A 9,872-nucleotide genomic window follows, 5' to 3' on the forward strand; every position below is an offset into this window, starting at 1 on the left:
CCCCCCCCCCCTCCCCGGGGGCCGAAGTCTCTGGCTGCAGCCTGGCGGCCGGCAGGCCAGGTAGGATTTCCGGGGGAAACCACTGTGGAGGCTGAGGAGGCGGCGGCGACGCCCCGGGTGAGTTCGGCAAGCAAGGGAAAGTGAGCGGAAAGTGCACGGAGTCGGGCTGCGGGCGCCTGGTCGGCTCGGGCCACGCTTTCAGCTCCGAGAGAGGGTGGCGGTGCGGGCCGGGGTAACGGCCGGGCCGGGGTAACGGCCGGGCCGTGGTCGCTTCGAGCCAGGGCGGGGCGGGCGGTGGCCGCCGCCTCCTCCTCGGCCCTCCCACAACCGTCCGCCTTGGCTTCTCCGCCTGCGGCGCGCCTCGCTCAGGCTCGCCCTCTCCGCCCACCGCGACTTGGCTGGGCCCTTTTGTCTCGGCTGCTTTGCGCCCCTTTGTGCCCGGGCGTGGAGTCGCCTCCTCGGGGGAGCCCGCCGGGCCAGTCCCTGACAGGGGCCGGTCCCTGACAGGGGATCCGGTTACGATAACCAGATCGAGTCAAAGTCCACTTTTCAAACCTGTCTTCCCTCATACCTCTGCATCCCAGCTGGGCAGATCGGAGGCTTCGGAGCCAAGGCGAGGCGGACGGGGTTTCTATTGAAACCTCGAGGTTATTGTCCAACTCTTAAACGTCAGTCCCGGTTGGCTTCAGGGCACTAATCTCCAGGCATTTTTCTGGAGGGGGGATGGGCCTATGGGAAAGAAGTGAGCCCCCCTTCCCAGGAAACCGGGAAGGGATCGGATTTGCTTCGAAGTCCGTATGGGTCGCGGCTGTGATCGAGGAATCAGAACCGGTGCGGATGGTCAGAATGGTAGTTCACACACCGCTAGAATCTCGGAGGAGAGAAAGTGATTATAGGGCAACGAGCAGCCTCTTCATCCATTGCACGCAGAAAAAGACCACAGTACATCCAGCCGCCCAGTTCAACGCCCTGTATTCCCCTCAAATCCATTTTCACTTCTGCTGAAAACGCAGAGTTGAAAGCAAATGTCCATTAATAGAAGGCTCTGCTTTGTAAAGAAACCAGAAACCTAGTGGCTTCTAGAAAGCTACAGAAGTAATCGGAATCAAGCCAGTTTGAGGGAGGAGAGGTAGTAGATCCTTACTGCAACTGGTGAATTTTGTGGGTTTGATCACATTTTGTTAGTGGTATCTTTGTGTATGTCCCGTTGGAAGACTAGGTTCAGCTTAAGGTAAAGCTTTTAAAATAAAAGCCATTGCAGATACTCCTCTTGAAAAATACGTTAGTCTTTCAAGTCTCTGAGATGAGGACAACCAGGACCCCTTTACATGAATCAGGGAAGGTTATTGAAGTTATATAGGTAAAATTGCCACCCTAGTCACGTAGGCAAATAAACCCCTTTGTACTTTATTACTTTGATATCTCTTAATGCAAGTGATTTACTCTGAGAATCTCTGATTGTGTTAGTAATATTGTGTAGGGATGACAGTGCTTTTTTTTTTTTTTTTTTTTTTTGTGGTCTCCCTGCCTGGCTTGAGGGATCTTAGTTCCCCGATCAGGAATTGAACCCGTGCCCCCTGCAGTGGAAGTATGGAGTCCTAACCACTGGCCCACCAGGGAATTCCCACAGTGCTATTTTTGAAAACTGTTCATATATGTTATATAATTGAATTTTCACTGTGCAGTTCTGTGAGGTGGTGGTTCTCTCATTTTACAGATGTAAAATGTTAAATTGACAGCCTCTGAAATGTTAACTGACTTGCCGGGGGTCACACGGTTAACCTGGATAGGAAATAGTAGAGTAAACCGTATTCCAAATCCAGGGCTCTATCCATTACCTCATGCCTATTGCAGTTATTTATCATAACACTATCAACAGCTTGTGATTCACTGAAATTTAAATATTGGAGAAAAATATGGAAATATTTTCAGTCAGAGCACCTGATTTATAAGGAACTGGACTTTCTAGGACCACAAACAATTGCCATACTGAACATTGGTTCCATCACCTTGTCTTATGGTACGCTGTGATTACCTTGTGCCTAGGCAGAATGGCAATTTTATGGAGCCCTGGAGGTGGGGAAGGGTGGTGAGTTATTGGGCTGTGGTTTTGACTAATGGTTATTGAAAGTTTTATTTACTAAAAGGGTTTAACTAATCTTTGCTTAAAGGTATATTAAGAAATATATTGGAGAACGTATATACGGCAGCGTCAGCCGCTGAAAATAACAGAAGGAGCTGATATTCAGACATTTTTCTAGCCAGAGAGTCAAAACTCAAGAAAATGCTTTCTTAGTTTTTGCTTTTAATAAAAACTTTTGATCAATTTCAAACTTGCAGTTTAAGCCTGGGTTTATGTCAATACATGCCATGAATGTGACATCAGAAATAAAAACCTACTTCACCTCCCTTACTTAAATTCTTCTTAGGTAAAACGCATTACATGCCAGTGGAATTGAGTCAATACAATTAGTATAGCTTTTCTAACTAGTAGAAGCCTGTTTTAAATCTTTTATTATGGGCTTCCCTGGTGGCGCAGTGGTTGGGAGTCCGCCTGCCGATGCAGGGGACGCGGGTTCGTGCCCCGGTCCGGGAGGATCCCACGTGCCGCGGAGCGTTTGGGCCCGTGAGCCACGACCGCTGAGCCTGCGCGTCCGGAGCCTGTGCTCCCCAGCGGGAAGGGTCATGGCAGTGGGAGGCCCGCGTACCGCAAAAAAAAAAAATCTTTTATTATGCCATCATAATGGGAAGGAGCTTTTTTCCTTTGTGTTTTTTGCTGTTGGTCTGCTGTATTTTCAAATCAATTCAGTCAACAAATATTTATTGAAAGGCTATTGTGTGTGTGTTTTTTTTTAAGAAGGCAAGTTATTTTATTTATTTATTTGTTTATGGCTGCGTTGGGGCTTTTTCTAGTTGTGTTGAGCGGGGGCTACTCTTCGTTGCCATGCACAGGCTACTCATTGCAGTGGCTTCTCTTGTTGCAGAGCACAGGCTCTAGGCACGCAGGCTTCAGTAGCTGTAGCTCGCGGGCCCTAGACCGCAGGCTCAGTAGTTGTGGCACACGGGCTTAGTAGCTCTGCGGCATGTGGGATCTTCCCAGACCAGGGCTCGGACCCGTGTCCCCTGCATTGGCAGGTGGATTCTTAACCACTGAGCCACCAGGCAAACCCCACCTGTTGTGTTTTAAGCACCTTTGTAGTCCCTGAGGACAAAGCAGTGAGAACAAGTCTTTTTTTCTGGGGCTTACAAACTGATTAGGTTTGAAAGGGAGGAGTAAGACTGTAAATAAGTACTAAATAAATCCCCTCTTATTTACTGTGCAATTTTGATCAGTAAGCTCTTTGAACTTTAGTTTTCTCATCTTTAACATGGGTGTAATGATTCCTGCTCTACCTAGCTTGTGGAATTGTTTCCAGAATTGAGTAGGATAAAAATTTGGTTGCATTGTACCCTTCACATTCCTGTGGTAAGTTATTGTTACTGCTATTAGAAAAGGAAAAGGAACATTGGGGAAAGGTTGTTTATAAAGAAAGACAAGGCTTCCCTGGTGGCGCAGTGGTTAAGCATCCGCCTGCCAATGCAGGGGACATGGGTTTGAGCCCTGGCCCTGGAAGATCCCACATGCTGCGGAGCAACTAGGCCCGTGCGCCACAACTACTGAGCCTGTGCTCTAGAGCCCGCAAGCCACAACTACTGAGCCTGCGTGCCACAATTACTGAAGCCTGCAGGCCTAGAGCCCGTGCTCTGCAACAAGAGAAGCCACAACAATGAAGGGTCTACGCACTGCAGAGAAGAGTGGCCCCTGCTCGCCGCTACTAGAGAAAGCCCGCGCACAGCAACGAAGACCTAACACAGCCAAAAAAGAAACCAAATAATTAATTTTAAAAAAAGGACAAAGAGAATAGTTGCATTCTCTGTTCTGAGAGAGTCTGATGTCCCATTGTTAAACCTTCTGTGAGTGTTAGTCACATCTTCATATGGGCTATCATAGCCCTTCATGTAGACCTTTTTAAATAGCACTTATCAAATAAGACCATTATTATTCTATATTGTCACAGTTAACTGCCTTAATGTCAGGGACCATGCCCTAGTCTACATCCTTACTGCTTGGCACACAGTTCCAGGTATTTCATTGGAACTTTATAAATGTTTGGTGAATGAGTGAATGAGTAACAGAAGTGGGCAGGAGCAGTTGAGTGCCAAAATTGTTCAGCACATTTTTTTGTTTTGCCCATCATGTGCTAGGACCTGGGTTATGTTCTGGCGGTACAAAGATGTGAAGGTATATAGCTCCCGCCATAAAGCTTACAACATTACAACACCTAGGAGTCTGGTGAGTATTAAATAGGGGTGTGTTATACTATAGGTAAGGGACTGAATGATTCTGTTTTGGTAGACAGTGAAGGAAGGCATTACAGAGGAAGTGATTTTGGAGCTTGTTCTTGAGGGATTAATACGAACAGTTACTATTAAGGTTATTCCAGCCAGAGGGGGCAGTTTGAGCATAGGAATGGAGATGCTGAAGTATAAGGTGTGTGTCTGGTGTGGCTAGAGGATATTGCAGTGGGTTTTTACATTTTTTGGTTCAGGTACCCGCTCTAGAAAATTTGAGAATAGCAATAGATTTTCACCCCAGAAAACTGCATATAAGGAGACATATGCTGGGACTTCCCTGGTGGTCCAGTGGTTAAGACTCCGCACTCCCAATGCATGGGGCCCGGGTTTGATCCCTGGTCAGGGAACTAGATCCTACATGCCACAACTATAAGCCTGCATGCTGCAACTAAAGATCCCACATGCCGCAACTAAAAGATCTCACATCCACAACTAAGACCGGTGTAGCCAAATAAATAAATACATAATTAAATATTTTTTAAGAAAGGAAACATATACATATCATTCTAGAAAGTTATGGAATACTTAGGGATCTCTGGACCAGTGGGGCTGAAAAGTTGAAAAGTGCAATGGCCGGTGAAAGGAAAGATCGATGGCTGGGTGCTGAGAAGGATTCAAAATGCTTGTTAAAGACTTCAAGCTATGGGAATTCCCTGGTGGTCCAGTGGTAAGCAGTCGGCACTTTCACTGCTGTGGCCTGGGTTCAGTCCCTTGTCGGGGAACTAAGATCCCGCAAGCTGTGTGGTGGCACGGCCAAAAGAAGACTTCAGGCTTTATGATTAAGGAATTGCTAAACCATCAAAAGTTTTTAAGCAGGAAATTGACATAAGCTGATCTGTTTTGAGGTAATTGCTTGCTATCTTAGAGGGTTTAAGAGCATATTTAGAGTAAGTGCTAAATAGGAGGCAGGATTGAGGGCCTTTTTTAAATTTTGTTTTGATTTTAAAGAATGGGAGAGATTTGACATGTTTGAAGGTAAAGGAAAAGGAGCCAGCAGAGAGCCAGATATTGAAGATCTGCGCAAAAGAAAAGGAAGATAATAGAGAAACATTGGGAGGAAATAAAATCAAAGCTCATAGAGAGGTGAGCCTTGAAAATGAAACATGAAGAAAGGATGGGAGAAGATATATTTGAAGTGAAGGAGGTGGACATTGAAATTGGAGTAAGTTACCAACAGCCTATTTTGTACCCAGACACTGATCTAGGTACTTTTCTATGTGCTATTTCATTTAATTTTACAAAAATTCTGTAGATTGGGTGGGCATTCCCATTTGACAGCTGAAGGAGGTATGGCTTAGAGAGATTAAATTTCCCAAAGGCACCTTTAAGTAATTGAAGAGATCTGGAACCCAGATATATTTTGACTTCAAAGTTTAGAATAATTATTTCTGCCTTGTAGGGTCTGTTAATGCCTGATGACTTCTTTGTTTAAAATCTTTCTTTCTGGGCTTCCCTAGTGGAGCAGTGGTTGAGAGTCCACCTGCTGATGCAGGGGACACGGGTTCGTGCCCTGGTCCGGGAAGATCCCACATGCCGCGGAGTGGCTGGGCCCGTGAGCCATGGCCGCTGAGCCTGCGCATCCGGAGCCTGTGCTCCGCAACAGGAGAGGCCACAATAGTGGGAGGCCCGCATACCGAAAAAAAAAAAAAAAAAAATCTTTCTTTCTGAATGAATGAGTTAAGTTATCTGCAGAATGATCAAAGAATAGAGTGGGTTAGAGGACTTCAGAGAGTGTTAAAAGTTTGGAATAGCAGTCATGGAAAATGTAAGGGAGCCCACCAGAGATGAGCAAAAGGGCGGCTGAACCTCAGTTAGGGCCCCACCAAGGTCAGACAAATTAGCCAGCTGGCCATCCATTCTGTCTCCTCCATTCTCAGACATTTCTTGAATACAGTACTGTTGATGTGGGCCTTAGAAAAAGACAAACTATGTTGTAATGGGAGGCTTGGAGCAAGTCACAAGTCTTATGCTTCAGTTTTCTCATCTCTAAAAGGGTCTGGTTTGGTTGATTTCTCAAATTCTAGGATTTTTATGGTATTCCGAGGAGTTTAGGAGAGGAAGTGTGTTTAGTGACTGATTTTTAGGGAAGAGATGATTGAAACCATACAGCTTTCAGATTCAAGCTTGGTTTTCAGTTGAACTTCTCTACTGTGTTTAAAGCACCAGGTGTTTGTTTTGACAATCTGAAAGTTCTGACATAGTTACTCAATACAATGTATTTACTACCTTTGGAGTCTGAAAACCTGCGTTCTGGTTCCAGCTCCATCACTTCTTAGCTATGACTATCCAAGTCAGCTGACCTCCTTGAACTTTAAGTTTCGTCATTTATAAAACAGAGTTAGTAACTATTTCTTCAAAAATGTCAGATGGGATAATGTATATGAGAAGTCTTTGTAAACTGTATAGTGTTTAGTAAATATGAGAAAAGATATGATTATAACTGGCAAAGAAAAAGGGATTAGTACTGTGATCAGTGCTGTACAAGGGAGTGAGAACTGGTTTAAAGTGCATCCTTCACTTCCAGGGTACTGAGTGGTAAGGGAAACCTCTCAGGGTGTGTACTATCAGTGCACTGAATTTAGAAATTGTTTGTAGTATATGATGTTGCTGGATGTTTTTTCAGGTACACATTAAAATCAAATCTTGAATCAAATCTGTGACTTAGGGCTTCCCTGGTGGCGCGGTGGTTGAGAGTCCACCTGCCGATGCAGGGGACATGGGTTCGTGCCCTGGTCCGGGAAGATCCCACGTGCCGCGGAGCGGCTGGGCCTGTGAGCCATGGCCGCTGAGCCTGCGCGTCCAGAGCCTGTGCTCCGCAACGGGAGAGGCCACAACAGTGAGAAGCTCGCATACCGCAAAAAAAAAAAGAAAAAAAAAACCCTCCATTGTTAAAGATTCTCTGTATTTATTCTCTCAAATGTGAACTTGTTAGCCAAATTTCCAGGAGTATTTTTAAAATAGTTGTTGACTGTATTTTATTTAAGGGTAGGTAACAATTTTATGATTATCTCACAGAACTTAAGTACATTGCTTCATTTGTTTGTTTCCTTTGTGGATGGCTAATTCTGATGGAACTCAACAAAATCTCTTATAGAGAGCTGTCTTAGCCCACCTTGACCCTGCAGATATCTAGCAGATAACCAATGTACTTGATTCTATCTACCCAGCTACCTGTTCTCTTCTTTGCACTTAGGTTGGAAATACAGTGTCAAAAACTGGCTTAAAAGGTTAATGATTCATCCTTACCTTGAGTGATCCCAGAGCACTTTGTCCATGTCTTTGCAGGGCACTTTTCCCTCTGTAGCTTATTTACCTCTTTATTCTCCCCACTAAACAGTGCCTGTTTATGAAAATAAACTGAACTAAGGGAAATTCCCTGGCGGTCCAGTGGTCAGGACTTGGTGCTTTCACTGCAGTAGGCCCAGGTTCAATCCCTGGTCCAGGAACTAAGATCTGGCAAGCCACACAGCGCAGCCAAATAAAAAAAAAAAAATTAAAGAACAACTGAACTAAGGATTCCTATATTGTTGGCTTCAATTTATTTAACCATTGTGAATAATATTTCCACATAGGTCTCTGTACATGTAACTTTTCTTTTTAATGAAATTACTGCCATATTCAATATCCTGTGATAAGCCATAATGGAAAAGGATATGAAAAAGAATGTATATATATGTATAACTGAGTCACTTTTCTGTACAGCAGTAATTAACACAATGCTGTAATTCAGTTACACGTCAATAAAAAATAAATTTAAAAAAATGAAATTACTGGATCAGCGGGTATGAACATTTACATAGTGCTTGATTTTTAAAATATTTTATTTATTTTTTTCATTTCATTTCATTTATTTATTTATTTATTTTGGCCACACTGCACCGCTTGCGGCACAGCTTGTGGGAGTTCCCCGACCAGGGGTTGAACCTGGGCCACAGAAGTGAAAGCCCGGAATCCTAACCACAGGCCAGCAGGGAACTCCTTTATTTTACTTCTTTAAAAAATCTTTTTTTTATTAAAATAGAGTTGATTTAAAATATCTCATGTCAGATGTACAGCATATATATCCTTTTTCAGATTCTTTTACCTTATAAGTTATTACATAATATTGAGTATAGTTCCCTGTGCTATACAGTAGGTCCTTGTTGACTGTTTTTTTTTAAAATTAATTTATTTATTTATTTTGGGCTGCGTTGGGTGTTCATTGCTGTACACAGGCTTTCTCTAGTTTGCGGCGAGCGGGGGCTACTCTTTGTTGCGGTGCACAGGCTTCTCATTGTGGTGGCTTCTCTTGTTGCGATGCACAGGCTCTAGGCACACGGGCTTCAGTAGATGTGGCACTTGGGCTCAGTAGTTGTGACTCACGGGCTCTAGAGCCCAGGCTCAGTAGTTGTGGCACATGGGCTTAGTTGCTCCTTGGCATGTGGAATCTTCCCGGACCACGGCTCAAACCCATGTCCCCTGCATTGGCAAGTGGATTCTCAACCACTGTGCCACCAGGGAAGTCCATGAGATATTCATTTTTATTTTTGTTTTGTTTTGTACAGAAATCTAAATATTTCATGCCATAGCTCTTCACTGGTTCCTTTGTAATTTCTTCCATCATTAGAAAATTGTTTCTCCATAGGTGGAGCAAATATTAATTTCTCAACTTCTGTTTCTCCCATTCTTTTTTCTTTTTTTTTTGAAAAATTAATTTTGAGGTGTGGGAAAAAACGTTTGTTTTTTTTAATTTTTTAATTTAATTTTATTTATTTTTTTATACAGCAGGTTCTTATTAGTCATCCATTTTATACACATCAGTGTATACATGTCAGTCCCAATCTCCCAATTCATCATACCACCACCACCACCACCCCGCCGCTTTCCCCCCTTGGTGTCCATACGTTTGTTCTCTGCATCTGTGTCTCAATTTCTGCCCTGCAAATCGGTTCATCTCTACTATTTTTCTAGGTTCCACATTAATATATGCGTTAATATACAATATTTGTTTTTCGCTTTCTGACTTACTTCAGTCTGTATGACAGTCTCTAGATCCATCCACGTCTCAACAAATGACCCAATATCGTTCCTTTTTATGGCTGAGTAATATTCCATTGTATATAATGTACTACATCTTCTTTATCCATTCGCTGTTGATGGGCATTTAGGTTGCTTCCGTGACCTGGCTAATGTAAACAGTGCTGCAGTGAACATTGGGGTGCATGTGTCTTTTTGTTTTGTTTTTTTGTTTTGTTTTTTTTATTTTATGTCCACAGCATGTGTCTTTTTGAATTATGGTTTTCTTAGGGTATATGCCCAGTAGTGGGATTGCTGGGTCATATGGTAGTTCTATTTTCAGTCTTTTTGTTTTTGTTTTTGTTTTTGGCGGTACGCGGGCCTCTCACTGCCGTGGCCCTCCCATTGTGGAGCACAGGTTCCGGACGCGCAGGCTCAGCGGCCATGGCTCACGGGCCCAGCCGCTCCGCGGCATGTGGGAT

The 9,872-nt window shown here is 43.8% G+C and overlaps 1 protein-coding gene across 1 annotated transcript in view; it reads left to right on the forward strand.

Moving 5' to 3' along the window:
* The first annotated feature begins 4,255 nt into the window (after window positions 1-4,255).
* The window catches only part of PHACTR4 (phosphatase and actin regulator 4), a 132,593-nt gene continuing 126,976 nt past the window's right edge, over window positions 4,256-9,872 (forward strand). The window contains exon 1 of the mRNA XM_007461835.1: window positions 4,256-4,333. Coding sequence (XP_007461897.1) covers window positions 4,256-4,333 — 78 coding nt within the window. The remainder of the gene's footprint in view (window positions 4,334-9,872) is intronic.

Source organism: Lipotes vexillifer, unplaced genomic scaffold, assembly GCF_000442215.2.
Source record: "Lipotes vexillifer unplaced genomic scaffold, Lipotes_vexillifer_v1.1 scaffold699, whole genome shotgun sequence".
Taxonomy (NCBI): domain Eukaryota; kingdom Metazoa; phylum Chordata; class Mammalia; order Artiodactyla; family Lipotidae; genus Lipotes; species Lipotes vexillifer.